Here is a 16,046-nt window from a genome sequence, read left to right as displayed (position 1 = left end):
AAAAACGTAAGAAAGGATCCCTAACTCATAATTATGTTTTATATACAAGTTAACTGAGCACAACTGAACTCATATTTACAGTTGTGTTAAAGTACATATAGACAACATTTATTTTAATTGAAAGTGGTTCTACTCCAGTGAGAGTTATGGAATAAGAACCTGAATAGAACAGAATGGAAAAGGCTCTCTAAAAAATTGCCATTATTCAATTCATTGTTTCCTGTTCTCAATGTTCTCTTCCACTTAAAGGCCCTGAACCTGCTATAGAATCCATGCAGGCAGACCCTCATGCACAGGTGAATATGATTGCAGATTTGGGGCCCAAATGTGCTCAGTTTACAAGTAAAAAACAGAAATGACAAAAAAAAAATTAAAACCTTAAATCCAACTGGGATCTGGCAGTCAAGCTGGGCTTTTTCTTTCTTGCATGTCACCACCAGATATAAAGGATTATTGGGCCAAGGGGTGACTACAGTTATACCTATACTGTTCCACTGTCTTCAGATTACACTCTGTAGCCTGGATTAATTTGGGGGTGCTGTCATGAACATACAGCTAAGGGTAGCATAAAATCCCTCCTTTACCTGTAAAGGGTTAAGAAGCTCAAATAACTGGTTGGCACCTGACCAAAAGGACCAATAAGGGGAGAAGATACTTTCAAATCTGTGGGGGAAGGTTTTTGCTTTGTGTCTGTGTTGTTGTTCTCTCTGAGGGCTGGTCCACACTAACCCCCCAGTTCGAACTAAGATACGCAACTTCAGCTACGTGAATAACGTAGCTGAAGTCAAAGTACCTTAGTTCGAACTACAAGGTACTTACCGCGGGTCCACATGCGGCAGGCAGGCTCCCTCGTTGACTCCGCGTACTCTTCTCGTGGAGCAGGAGTACCGGTGTCGACGGCGAGCACTTCCAGGATCTATTTATCGCTTCTAGACAAGACGCGATAAATCGATCCCAGAAGATCGATTGCTTACCGCCGAACCCGGAGGTAAGTCTAGACGTACCCTGAGACAAAGAGAGAGACCAAGGAGGTAATCCAGCTCCTACTGAAATGATACATCTAATATTACAGAAATAGTAAGTAATAGCAAGGAAATGCGTTATATTATCTTTTGTTTTAGCTTGTGAATTTTCCCTATGCTAAGAGGGCGGTTTATTCCTGTTTTTTGTAACTTTAAAATTTTGCCTAGAGGGGAATCCTCTGTGTTTTAAATCTTATTACCCTGTAAAATTACCTTCCATCCTGATTTTACAAAGGTGCTTCTTTTACTTTTTTCTTTATAATAAAGTTCTATTTTTAAGAATCTGATTGGGTTTTTAGTGTCCTGTGCTTACCTTGGTTACCTATTTGGTTGGTATATCATTCTCAAGCCTCCCCAGGAAAGGGGGTGAAGGGACTTGGGGGGATATTTTGAGGAAACAGGAACTCCAAGTGGTCCTTTTCCTGAATCTTTGTCTAACTCACTTGGTGGTGGCAGCGATACCATCCAAGGGCAAAGAATTTGTGCCTTGGGGAAGTTTTTAACCTAAGCTGGTGGAATATAAGCTTAGGGGATCTTTCATACGGATCCCCACATCTGTACTCCAGAGTTCAGAGTGGGGAGGGAACCCTGACAGGTGCAATTTGCATTTATCACAAACAACAGGTCCTTTCCTCAGCAGCTAAATAAAAATGTCTTTAATAGAGGATATGGGTGAGTAACATCCATAAGCACATGAAGATTTTACCACCGAAATTACTGCAAAAATAAATAAAGCTCCATATATGATAGATACACACAATTTAAAAGTCCCTAGGCTTGTCATACTCACACACTTTCAAGACCATATTAAATACAGAGATGAGATGATAGCCAGTGGGGTATATCATAAGTGGGATGTGATGATTCAGTTTACACCATCCTGTCAAGCCCAATATGCTCAATGAAGGTTGGATAAACAACTTCATCCCATTCTATCCACACATATCCAGGGCCATATTTGATGAGATTTCAGACCTACTGCTCATGTGTGCTATTCCAGAGAACCTTGTTTGGTATTCTGGCTAATTAAACTTCTCAGGCTGGCATAAGTAGGGTTGCCAGGTGTCCGACTTTTGACCAGAACACTCAGTCGAAAAGGGACCCTGGTGGCTCTGGTCAACACCACTGACTGGGCTGTTAAAAGTCTGGTTGGTGGCACAGGCCTGCCATGGCTCCGCATGGCTCCTAGAAGCAGCGGCATGTTTCCGCTCCGTCTCCTAAGCATAGGCACAGCCAGGGGGCTCCATGCACTGCCCCCACCCCAAGCACCAGCTCCGTAGCTCCAATTGGCCAGGAACTGTGGCCAATGGGACCTGTGGGGGCGGCACCTGTGGACAGGGCAGCGTGGAGAGCTGCCTGGCCTCGCCTCCACATAGGAGCCGGAGGGGGGGACATGCTGCTGCTTCTGGGAGCTGCTTGAGGAAAGTGGCACCTGGAGCCTGCACCCCCTCACCCCCTCCAGCACCCCAACTCCCTGAGCCAGCCCATGAAAATGAGTGAGTGAGGGTGGGGAGAGCGAGCAACAGAGGGCGGGGATGGAGTGAGCAGGGGGTGGGGCCTTGGAGAATGGGTGGGGCCTCAGAGGAGGGTTAGGGGGTGGGGCAAGGGTGTTCGGTTTTGTGTGAGTAGAAAGTTGGCAACCCTAGGCATAAGTAATTTGTGTCAACCCCGTTCCAAAAATATTTTTAGCTGGTTTAAATGGTATAGCACCACTGAAGTAAATGGAGTTACACTCATTAACACCAGCTAAGAACCTGGCCCAGTATGTCAACAGGGACCCTATTCTGCAACCCTAACATTGTGTTACACATACTGACACGAATAATCTCATTAATGTCAATTGAACAACTTTTGTGAGTTAGTGTTTCTCAGTACAAGTAAAATATGCAGAATCAGGCCCCAGAGTATATGAGTAAACATTTTTTTCCATTGGCCTTATGTATGTTTTGGAATTACTTCCTTCTGTTCAACTGGGAGTCATATAACGTTTCAAATGTTTATGCAGAACGCTTGCGTAAGTTGGGGAACGTCTGTACCCCTTTCAGGAGCCAGATTTGTCTTGTGTACCCCCAAGTTACACCTCACATAAAAACTACTTGCTTACAAAATCAGACATAAAAATACAAAAGTGTCACAGAACACTATTACTGAAAATTTGCTTACTTTCTTATTTTTACTATATTGTTATAAAATCAGTCGATTGGAATATAAATATTGAAATTACATTTCAGTGCATAGTATATAGAGCAGTATAAACAAGTCATTGTCTGTATGAAATTTTAGTTTGTACTGACTTCGCTAGTGCTTTTTATGTAGCCTGTTGTAAAACTAGACAAATATCTAGATGAGTTGCAGTACCTTCTGCCTACCCCCAGGGGTACACGTACCCCTGACTGAAAACAACTGATTTAGAATGAAAAAAAGAGTTAATGAGTGAAGTAAATGGGGGGGAGGGGAAGTGAATAAGTAGGTTTCCTTGCTTTGTATTGGTTTACACTTGTGTGATATGCAATCTAGAAATCTTAACTTTAATGAAAGGGTTGTTTTGTCTGGGACAGCATTTAATTTAGGCTGACAAACGTATGAAATCTACTTAGTTCTTTTAAATGCGGAGCACAATGAAAATAACTAATTTTAATAAGCTGTCTTTTGAAACAAATACAAGAACTGCTTTCAAATCTGTAAAAGCAACGTAATGCTCCAGTAATGCATTTATTATTGTGACTAATGCAAAGCAAGAAGTATTGAAATACAGCTGATCAGGTCAAAGCCTCAATTAGGTGCATCACAGAAAAACCATTTAAAAAGCCCATGTTTAATTTCCATTCTGGAGACAGGGCTATCAATCTCAGATGGAAACGCCTACATTTACATAGTAAGAAATCCCACAATGAACCATGTTTAACATAGTCTTTTTTAAACATAAAATAGATAGTCTCCTGTAGTAACTGAGTAATTTTTGATCAATTCCTTTGAATAAGCCATACCATTTTTGACTCTTTTTGAACTATATTCCTAACTTGTTGAATCAAATAAAGATGACATCTAGTTTAAAAAAACAAAATGCTGAAATGTAAAGAAAATTAGATAGATATGACATGCAAAAAATATAAGGAAGTTAAATAGGTTCCAAAGTCAGGCACACGAATGTTAGGAAATGCCAGTTTTACAATTGCCTGCGAGAACTTAATTTTTTCCCCTTGTGTGTCCATTCTATGCACTGAATGAGACAAGGGACCTGTGGAAAAAACAGTATGTGATCATGTCACTATGGACTATATCATAGTGAATATGCATAAAGGATGCCCATGAAGGGGCACCTTGAAGGATTTGACCCTTATCAGCGATTTGCCTGTTCAAATATCCAGTTTGTTTGCACTATTTTTGTAATTGCACATGTACATTAGGTATTGAATAGCACACTTATTTTGTGTTCAGTCCTAGGTTTCTGACATATTTAAAATGTTGCCATCTTTGTGATTTATCCCTTATTTTGAGTAACTAAACTATAGCACATTGAACTGACACTTATCCCAATTAAGCAGATGTGCCATTTAGAAGATACTAATTAAGCAGATTCTACTACATCTATATTTCTGTGGCATTTTCTACTTAGGATGTTCCTTTCGGACAGCTTACCAAAATGCACCCATTTATGTCACAAGTCGCTAAACAGAGCAAAGAAAGAAAGACTAATACTTTATATTACCACCCATAATTTTAGTTAGCCTTCCCTCTCCCTTTCTCCTCCTCATAAGAAAAAACACACGTCTACTGTTACTGTATGTCTGACACACACTATATAAATAATGTCTCTATTTAATATGGAGTCTTGCCTAAGGTGATTTTATTTCATTGCCGATAGCTATAAATAAAAGAGTTTATGTTGCCCTTTGTGCTTCTAAGTCCTCATTAAAAACACTCTTTATTTTAAACATATTCATGGAAAGAAACTTTTTACTTAATCCATTTCTATTTTCAACTTTTTGTGGCAATTTTAGTGTGACTGTTATGCGAAAGCAAATATGGCTTTATACAATTTTGGCCTGTAAAAAATTCAGAACATCTTTTGTAAGGACACTGATGGGTTTTTTTTTATAGTGTTTGATTGCGCTCTGTGTCTTGCAATGTTCTCTCTCGAAAATAAAATATCTTTACCATGGCAATTCTTACTTGTCCCCTAATTAGTCTCAGTATTTTCAATCTTTTTTCAAATGAAAGCCTCTTCATGACTAACTAGTCACTTCACCAGAAGCTCTCTATTTTATGAGGCAGATTGACCAGAATTTAGTACTGTATTCCAGATGAAGGCATACCATTAATTTATGTCATGACTTGATCTTTTCTATCCTGCTAGATATGTATTTTAGCATTGTGTTTGCCTTTTTGACCACTCCCACCTCTGAAACAGAGGTTTTCATTGTGCTGTCCACAATGATGCCAGGGTTTACTGTTTCCCCCTGAACATAGCTGATTTCAGGGTCAGTAATATATATATCTCATTATTGCTTCCAATATACATTACCTTGCATTTGTGAACAATCAATTTCATCTGCAATTCTGCTGCCCATTCGCCTAGCATTCTTACATCCCACATAGTCTGCTCTAGTCTTGACAAGCCTAAATGATTTTATGTCATCTGCAATTTTTGCCACATTACTGTGCAATCCTTCCTCCAGGTCATGGTTAAATACTAATCCTAGTTCAGAATTTTGGGGCACTGCATTTTTAGTTTGCAACATGGCAAAAAAAGACTATTTTATTCTTTCTGTTATCTATTTCTTAGCCAATTTCTAAACTGCTTTATCTCTCCCTCCATGACTTATTAGTTTTCTTAATTGTCTCGTGTGAGGAACTTTGTCAAAGGCCTTTTGAAAAAAATCCAAATACATTAGATCCACCAGTTCTCCTTCATCTACTATTTTCCTGACATGCTCAAAAGAGTTCTTATAGATCAGAGAAGGATTATTTTCCTTTAGAAAAGCTATGCTGGTTTCTTTTATCATATGTTAGTCTAAGGATTTTTTTTTATATATTTTATTCTTAATTATCATTTCAATCAGATTACCTGGTACTGAACTGTCAGTGGTTGGTCATTGCCAGAATCATTCCATCACTTTAAAAACGAAACAAAACAGGTACAAGATTTATTAACTCTCAGTCCTCCAGTATACTTGATTTTAATGAGAGCTGCATATTTTTGTTAGCTTGGCCCCTTCATTCTTAAGTTACTCCAGAACTCCTGGGTGTCTCCTCTTTTTGACACCCCCATTTCTTACGGTATCATGTCTTTATTACCTGGAAAAAAAGTAAGTATCCCAGTATCCTCTCTGGTGAGGACTGATGCAAAGAAATCATTTAGCTTCTCTACAACATAACCTCCTGAATTTCTCCCTTTATCCTTTGCTAGAATAACACTCACTGATATTCTCATAGGCTTCCTATATCTGAAGAATGTATTATCCTTTTTATGTCTTTGACCATATGCTATGGGCCCAATCTATTTTTGTGTTCACATTCAATTGTGAATACAAAATGTTGCCACATTTAACTGCAAGCACATGAGAGGGCATTTAGATGTCTAGTTAACTTATATACAGGGACAAACAGGTAATTAGACATCTTAATGTTATCATATGTGCCAGTAATTTTGATCCTACACTTTTGTGCCCACAACTGCCTGGACAAAAAATGGAAGCCAGGTTGAGGCAATTTTAAAATTTGGCTCATATGTCATATATTCTTATTAGAGGGTCTTCATGCATATGCAGCATTGATTTAAATTGCCATAAAGCTTTTTTATTCACATAAAAATTGTTTTAACAGGCTGACAAATATTGTATGATATTTGTTAGAAAATATAGCTTAAATCCTTTACCAGTTTTATTCTTATCATGTATTCACTTCAAAGTTCTTCACTGACGTAGAGCGTTAGAGGGTACTTTGGCAGAGGTTTGGATGTCTATTCAAGGCTCACTTCAATAATTGGATTTTACTGTTTTCCTACCAGAATAAAATGATCCTAATATTCCCTTTCTTCCAGAAAGCTCTGGCAGACTTCCCCCAGTCAGGGTAGGGCTTGTCCTGAAGCATCATATCAGTGACCTATGGAGGAAGAAGGAAATCATTTAGGTTTAAATCAGAGTCACAAAGTTTAAAAACACAAATTTTTAGATTACAAAAGGTTTTTCATTTCAGATCATTCTAATCAACATTTGTAACGACAGCTAAACTGAAAATCTGAACAAAGATATTATCTGCAGTTCTCTTATTCAAAACCTACATGAACTCTGGTCTGCCTTCTAGAACTGGTTTGTACACCTTCCTGAGAGATGTGCTAATCTAAATGAGCAAGTTACTCATGAAGATCTAGGAAAAAATGGATGTAGGTTACTTTCTTCATAGCCATATGAAGAAGGCAAACAGTACAGTTCCAGTCCAGCTGGGAAGGTAAGTCCAAGTTCTATGAGCATAGTATCAGGAGAATTTTGGCTATGAAATCTGAATTGCAGTCCAGGGTGCTGAAGCCAGGGAAGCTTGTGCAGTAAGGGCCATATGCTACCCTCGATCTGCTCTCGATCCCAGATGCCAAAGAGAAATGTACACACAGAGTAAAGACCATATATGACCCTAAAACCTGTGCTGTTCTCTTACATGATATTTAAAAATTGAAATGCTTATTCTAATTTTCAGTACTCGTATTTAAACGGACCATCTGTCAAACTCTGCCTGGAGACCCATACACACATACTACTTTTGGATGATTTACAAAAAGAATTAGAAATGGGCCTGAACTAACGCAATGGATTTGGATATCCATGATCTTTGGGCGTGTTAAAAATCCATATCCTTTTTTTCAGATTAACACTTATAAAATATTGAAAAATACAGTATAGTAATTCCATCCACCATGCTATTTAGAAAACCCAGTGGTGGGGAAAACATACACAAGTTTTAAAAAAAAAATTCAGGATACAGTACTTGCTGTGAAATGCAGTAAAACAAATGTTTATCTGCCACTAGCATCACTACACTGTTTAAACTATTAATTGCTTTAATAAATATAAAAGTAACTCCTAAAGAGATTTCAACAGAAAACCCCCTAGTTTTACTCACTTCCAAATAGAACCCCGTTTTAGGGAGAATTTTCTATTTGTATTTTCTTCCTGGTTTATTTTGAAGCATGGAGTTGTTTTGGTTTGGGTTTTCTAATTTAATCAGCTAGCATGTGAATTAGTATTTTCATTCAAAGACATTTTATAGTGTTTATCAAAGGGAACACAAATCCTATGTTTAAATCAGGGATCGGCAACCTTTGGCATTCACCGCTTCTCGCAGCCCCCATTGGCCTGGAACGGCGAACCGCGGACAGTGGGAGTTGCGATCGGCCGAACCTGCAGACGCTGCAGGTGAACAAACCGTCCCTGCCCACCAGCGGATTTCCCTGACGGGCCGCATGCCAAAGATTGCCGATGCCTGGTTTAAATCAAAGCCACATACGAATCAAATTCATCTCTCAACTTTAGGGTTCTCAGACCTCAGGGGGTGAAGGTGTTCAACACATTGCAGAACTGGGTCCTAAATGATGATGAAAACTTTAAGCATATATGGTATATAAACAAATATGTACTCCAGGATTCTATCATTCTTAGCTTGAAGAATCGATTGTATCCTGAAATACTACCATTTCCAATGGTTTTCCTTTGGTAATTCCTTTCTCCAATCATCCATGTTATGATAGTTTTTATCTTAATAAGACCACCAAGGTTAACTAAATAAATATTTGGATACATATTTAATGCTTAAAAGGCCTGTCATAACTATAAAGGGAAGGGTAACAGCTCTCTGTGTACAGAGACTCCAAATCCTTTTACCTGTAAAGGGTTAAGAGGCTCGGGTAACCTGGCTGACACCTGACCCGAAGGACCAATAAGGGGGCAAGATACTTTCAAATCTTGGGGGGGGGGAAAGGCTTTTGTGTGTGCTCTTTGTTTTAAGGGGTGGTTCGCTCTTGGGACTGAGAGGGACCAGACATCAATCCAGGTTCTCCCCATCTTTCTAAACAAGTCTCTCCTATTTCAAACTAGTAAGTAAAAGACAGGCAAGGCGTCTTAGATTTACTTTGTTTTCTCAACTTGTAAATGTACCTTTTTTACCAGAGTGTGTATCTTTGTTTGCTGTACTTTGAACCTAAGACAGAGGGGGGTCCTCTGAGCTCTTTAAGTTTGATTACCCTGTAAAGTATTTTCCATACTGATTTTACAGAGATGATTTTTACCTTTTTCTTTAATTAAAAGCCTTCTTTTTTAAGAACCAGATTGATTTCTCCTTGTTTTAAGATCCAAGGGGGTTTGGATCTGTATTCACCAGGAGTTGGTGAAAGGAGGGGGGGAGGAAGGAGGGGGGATGGTTAATTTCTCCTTGTTTTAAGATCCAAGGGGGTTTGGATCTGTGTTCACCAGGGAATTGGTGAAAGGTTTCTCAAGGCTTCCCAGGGAGGGAATTCTTGTGATGGTGGCAGCGGACCAAAGCTAAGCTGGTAGATAAGCTTAGAAGTTTTCATGCAGGCCCCTACATTTGAACCCTAAAGTTCAAAGTGGGGATACAGCCTTGACAAGGCCCCTCTAAAGATTTACTTAATTTCATTCAGCAATACTTTTCCAGATCCAGGAAGATTCTGTACAGTAAAAAATATTTGCAAGGAAACAGATGATTACCGGGTGGGTTTTATTCAATTTTCAAAATGTTTTCTCCAGAGTACTTTCTGGGAAATACTTATTATATTTGCTAGAAGGAAGCAATCTGCAGCTGTGTGACCAGTTATTACAGCAGCGTGTTTTATAAGAATGGCATTCAAGTAAATGACATTTGCTGAGGAAAATGGCAAGATGAGGCAGGAGATGTTCATTCTGATATCAGACAGCTGGTCTTTTTCATCTTTTAGCTCCAGCATTTATTTTAAGTCTTATCATCAGATCAATGTCAGGTCACTTGCAGCTAAATTGGCAGAAGCAAAGACAGTCATTAAAGGGATGCATTCAATAAAGAAAAATCCAATTACCTTTTGCATTAGAGAAATCAAATTCATTTTCTGGTGGTGGTCAAGGACAGTCATTGTGGAAAATGGTGCATGGGAAGAAGGTACTTAGCTTTGTCACAATATAAATAATTTTGTTTGGATAGGATCGATATAATAGCAGCAAGTTGTTTTAACTTCCACCAGCATTGGCAGAAAACAAAAATTCAAACCTTTTGTTTTCTACAAGTTAAAGAATTTATTTCTCTCTTCACATCTCAAAATCCAATGCACTGCCTGGCAAACATTCATCTCTATTAGCTCAGACTATCTGGAAAAATGCTGTGTATACTGCGGAATAGATGTTCCATGATGTGCAATTCTTGCATTCTTCAATCATTCTATATATGTATCTTGTATAATCAAGATAAAATGGGAAAAGCCACTTGAAAAATATCCATTAATAAATTAATTTTGTATCTATAACTATGAAAGAACTAGGAATGTGATACTGTATTAACATTGTTTGGTTATGCTGACTCAGTTTAAAAATGTATGGCTTTTTATGCATAACTGTGTTCCTATCAGAGGGGTAGCCGTGTTAGTCTGAATCTGTAAAAAGCAACAGAGGGTCCTGTGGCACCTTTACGACTAACAGACAAGTACTTGCATCTGAAGAAGTGAGGTTCTTACCCACGAAAGCTTATGCTCCCAATACTTCTGTTAGTCTTAAAGGTGCCACAGGACCCTCTGTTGTGTTCCTATGTTTCACTTAATGTTCCATTAGAAAAATGGGTATTGTCTATAAAGGCTTACAAACTACAATTACATGGTGTGCACAGTCAGATGCTCGTTCAGTGAAAAATAAAATTGGCATTTCTTGTACTACCTTATCGAATCACAAACTTCATTTTACAAGACACAAATATCAACGTGACTGCACATTATCTAGGAGGGTAATCCAGCAATAGTTTAGTGGCACATTTCTCTTTATCATTAGGTCAAATATGCAGAAATACTTATGAGTCACAAATGTTAGTTTAAGATTAAAAAAAACGGACGGCCCGCTGTGACATGGTACACTGCAACCATGTAAAAGCAGGAAATTTTGATTTTGAGTTGAACAGTTGTTATGGGAAATACCACTACCAGATAATACAATTACCAGTAGAAAACATGTATAAAATGGATATAATGATACTTACCCATCTTTGTAAAGTGCTTTGAGATGCTCATATGAAAAGTGTTATAGGAAAGCTAACTATTTATTTATTCTTATTATTGCATCAATTTTTCATAAAACTACCTTTGCCACTGGTCAAACCACGTCTTTCTTATTACATCACCTACAGCATACAGAGAAAATTATTGTGCAATTCTGCTTCTTAGAAGATATCTTGCAGGATTCTCACTCCTGGCTTAGTGTGAGATTGGCAGAACTTCCCTAGTTCTTAAGGTTTTTTGACCTTTGCAGGCTATGATAGCAAGGCAGTATTGCAAACCGCGCCCTCTGCTGAGCATAAATGCTGCTTTCTGAATATCCCAGTCTGTCCCTTTGACTGAGTGGAAGGTGAAGCTCCCAGGAGGAAAAATCTCAATTCAAAATGATCAACATAAGATCAAAACATGTGCCTCAGAGAAAAAATGAAAAACCAAGGTGTGAACACAACTCAAAAGCTAACCTCCCTACTCTGAGGGGACAGAGCAGGGGCAGAGAGAATCCTACAAGATGCTATCAGAGAAACAGCATAACAAATAACTGCAAACAGGAACCTTTCCAAATCTGTGCTATGAGCTCAGCTCACATTGTAAAGTCCAAATTCATTCTTCTTCTGATGTTTGACTTTATTAACAAAGAAAGCAACAATAAAATACCATAAGATTAGCTTGCTCCTTCTATCAGCTTTAGCTGCTCTTAGAGGTCTTCCCTCAGTGCTGCTCAGACCCCACCCTCCCAAGAAAGTCACTTCAAAGGTACAGTAACGAGATCCCTACCTCAGTGAGTCACCAGACCCACTTAATCCTTTCACAGTAAAATCATCTGCTAACAGGTGTTTCAGACAAACACTGACAGCCTGTTACAAACAGGCTAGCTGCAAATAAAACTCTAAACAAGGACAACATGGGGACACTTTTGACCATTCCTTCAAAAATCTTTAAACCCCTTCCTGGGTAGGAACTAAAGCAGACGTTCCCACATTGTAGTCGTTGGAGCAATTGCTGGTCGTCTGTGGAGAGTGGTTTGTTAAATAGTGCTGGCTCATCATCTTTGTTTCCAGCTGCTAAACTGCATTTTAAAATAATTAAAATCTATTAAATGCTTTCATAACAGCCCCTTTTCCATGCAAAGAATTGCAGTAGGTGTAAATTGGAAGGAAAATGGACTATAAGACAATCTCTCTTATTGGGAAGTGAACTACCCTATGAAAATGTTTGGAAATGCCTGAACTAGCGAACAATGAGCTCACTGGAGTTTCCTTCAGTATTTCATTCGTAGTAGTCATCACCTGGTCATCAAATTGGGTGAGGCGCACACCTCAAGAATTAAACAGTAGAGAGAGGATGGAATAATTGGAAGCCATGATCCATCAGAACACTCTAGAATTAAAAGCATATGATGGACTCTGAGATCTTTCCTATCTCTAATTAAGCACCGTTCTAACAGACAACACCACAGCAACATTTTATGTCAACAAACAAGGAGTGCCCATTCCCAACTACTTTGTCTGAAAGCTCTGACTCTGCGGTAACAATGTTTGGGACACTGAGTGTATCCAATGGCTCTGTACCTGAAAGGACAGATAACATATTAATGAACACATTAAATCACAGACTATAAGGTCAGCATGAGTGATCTCTGACGCAGTATGTAGTGGACTTACTGCTCAGAAAGAGGGTTCAATCAATACACCTCTTCATAACTAACAGCCATGAAAAATGCCCTCTATTCTCCTTCAGAGCAAGGACGGACAAAGATTTTTGTTAAAGATCCATTCCTATTAGATTGGAGCAGCAGATTTCTATGTTTTCCTTCTAATCCCATGGAAATCAGGGAGCTAGAACATACTCCACCTTGGGACTCTGAGGGTTTCCTTTTGTCCTAAAGGCACTTTTCTCTTTATTTGGCTTATGTACTAATATGCCCCCAAAATGTAGTATCTGAGCACCTCACAATCTTTAAAGTAACACCCCTCTATGGAAGGCAAGTGGTATAATCCCCACTTTACAGATAGGAAATTGAGGCACAGAGAGGCTAAGTGACTTGCTCAAAGTCACACAGGACATCTCTGGTCGAAAAGAGAATTGAACCCAGGTCTTCTATAGACCAGGGCTACACAATACGTATGGGACTATCCATCCTTTTTTCCTCCCAGGAACCTATTCAGGCTTGCCAAGAAAAAGCCAATTTCCGCTTGGTTTAAGCAGACTAGGCTTATCATTTCTTTGAGTCGCTTGTTACTCATTTCTAGGCTTTTTTGGCTTTTTAAGTAGCTTGTTGCTTGTTTTGGCTTTCCTTTTGGGCTTTTCTGGGAGGTATGGCTACTGCTTTTTTTTTTAATTGCCCGCCAGAGAGTGTGATTGGCTCCTGGTTGCACAATCCCTCTCCCAACACCAAAAGAAAGGGGATGGGAAGAAATCAGGATCTGGAGACTAACAGCCCCAGGGCCAATGCTCCAGGTCAGCCCGATTGACATGGCAATAGCAGGCCAAGGAGGGAACCAGGAGCCCGGGCGGGGGGCGGCCCAGCCTGCCACGCTCCACCTATGTGAGCTGGAGGGAGCCAGCTCACTCACTCACCTTGGGATGGGTTCCTCTCCCTGTGAGTGTCATTGTGAGATTGCTGCATGTGCTTGCTTCTTGCGTGCCCTTCCAGTGCCTACTCTCTCTCCACTGGCTACCTCCTGCCTGCACTATTAGTTACAGGGGATTTGGTTGGTTGGTTTAGTATGGGGGGGTTGTGGTTTGGGAGGGGGGGCTGATAACAGTAGGTTGGCAGGCTGCAGCAGCAGCAGCCTGAGATTTGCCTGGCCTCGCTGGCTGCTGGTTCTGCAATGCTTGTGCACTAGCAAGGAGAGGTGTATCAGGGGAGCTGCGAGGGGCAGGGGGGAGGCAAGCTGTGGGGGTGTGTGGGGGAGGGGACAAGGGGTGGCAAAGCTGGGTGGGGGGGCTGCAGCACAGCTTGGGCCACGGGGCTGTGGGGGAGAGTGGAGTGGCACCATGCCACCGTTGTTGGTCAGTGACTCTTGGGGCATTTCGGGTGCCGTGGTGCACCACCGGGGCGTATCTTTTGGGGGTCTGGTGATATTATGTCTGTTCCAGCGGTCGGCCGGTGGCACTGTGGATGCAGACCGGTGCTGATCGAAATGGGATTGGCTTGTTTGGGGCAGCTTGGGCTTGTTTTGAAAGGCACTGCAGCTTTATTATCTTGTGAGACTTAGCAACCATCCAGGTGTGTATTTATAGTGTGCCAATCATTATAGCACCTAGGAACCAAATACAAGAACTAGTCCCTGGAGGAAGGTTCCTACAGCATAAACTTAGAGTTCAGAGCCATATCCTTTATTGTCCTCCTTTATTGGCCAATTAACACGTCTCTACTCTTTGGGGGGAGAAGGGGGAAACGGGGGTGGGGGAGAAGGGAATCATGCATGAATAGGGATTGTATTTATGGCTTATTACAACCATCTATTTAACAGCCCCCACACCCACACACACCTCCACTCAGTTTTTTTTTTTATTTTCTCCTTTCCCCTCTATGATTGGAGAGGTGTTAACTGGCCACTTGACCTTGAATGGTTTCCTGAAATATGTGCTAACTACTTATGCTAAACTATCTGTTCTACCTTGTATTTAGCTGTGCCACTCTGAGTACATTTCCCAAACGTGAGGAAGAGCTCTGTGTAAACTCTGAAGCTTCTCTCTCTCACCAACAGAAGTTGGTCCAATAAAAGTTATTACCTCACCTGCCTTGCCTCTCTAATATCATGGGACCAGTTACCACAACACTGTATACAAGAGCTTAACAGAAATTTAGATAATGTGCTGTGAATATTCTGCAAATAACTAGCTTCTAGTTACAAAGAGTAACCAGCAAATGGAAGCTGTCAACAAAAAATAAACTGCAACTACTTATGCAATACATTTTGCAACCTTTCCCAAGCCTCTCTTCAGCATTGCCTTTATCGCACAAAAGGGAATTAGACAACTAAATGAATTTCTGTTCAGATCACAAGCCTTTGCCAAATATCCTTTAAATTACATATGTGCAACATTAATATTGTTTTTAATTACCCATGTGTATAGAAACTACAACCACAGTCAAAAACAAAAGCCTTAACAGTTTAGAAATCCCTATATTAAGCAATATCTTATTACACTTCCAAAGAAATACTGCCGTTGGAGCAAAGGCAAACCCTCCATATAAATCAGTCAATCCCACTTTTTAAAAGCTACTCTAATGTCTGACTTCTGGGAACAAAGGTGCTGCATGGAAACCAAGCTTCCGCTGGTACTGTTCTTCATTCTTACTGAATATACCCAATCATCTTGAGACTATTCCACTGTCACATGTACCCCAGTTGGTAAACTGACTCAGAACACTGGCATGTGAAAATGACAAACCACTTTCAATGTAAGACTCTATTTAAAAATAGTCCAGGCAAACAATTAAGGCCTGTAAAACTGGCACCAAAGAAAGACAATGATTTGAGGCTCAAACTACAGATAGGGACCCTTGTGAGACAGCAAGAAACAGCAGCTCCTCTAAGACTCCACCTGGAAGATTGCGCTTAGTTACCGGCATCCTTAAGAAAAAGACACACAAATTGGAGGAATTCATCCTGTCTGTTACTTTTCTCTGATTAGGGAGCTGAGGGGATTAATTGTTAAGCAAAGAGTGATTCCTCCATTAATGTCAACTTTTACCAATGGTTACCACACTACAGTGCCTAAATATTGGATGCATTTCCTGTTCTAAACATAGCAATAATTGCCAACCCAGAAAATAT

The 16,046-nt window shown here is 40.0% G+C and overlaps 1 protein-coding gene across 2 annotated transcripts in view; it reads right to left on the bottom strand.

Annotated features, from left to right (window-relative positions):
- The window catches only part of TMEM117 (transmembrane protein 117), a 317,267-nt gene that overhangs the window by 101,440 nt on the left and 199,781 nt on the right, over nucleotides 1–16,046 (bottom strand). For both annotated transcript variants that reach the window (XM_026648765.1, XM_029910852.1), the window contains exon 4: nucleotides 7,030–7,127. In XM_026648765.1, the coding sequence (XP_026504550.1) occupies nucleotides 7,030–7,127 (98 nt within the window). The remainder of the gene's footprint in view (nucleotides 1–7,029; nucleotides 7,128–16,046) is intronic.

Source organism: Terrapene carolina, unplaced genomic scaffold, assembly GCF_002925995.2.
Source record: "Terrapene carolina triunguis isolate 2854851 unplaced genomic scaffold, T_m_triunguis-2.0 Scaffold68, whole genome shotgun sequence".
Taxonomy (NCBI): Eukaryota; Metazoa; Chordata; order Testudines; family Emydidae; genus Terrapene; species Terrapene triunguis.
The sequence above is the reverse complement of the archived record's forward strand: the minus strand, read 5'-3'. Positions and strand labels throughout refer to the sequence as shown.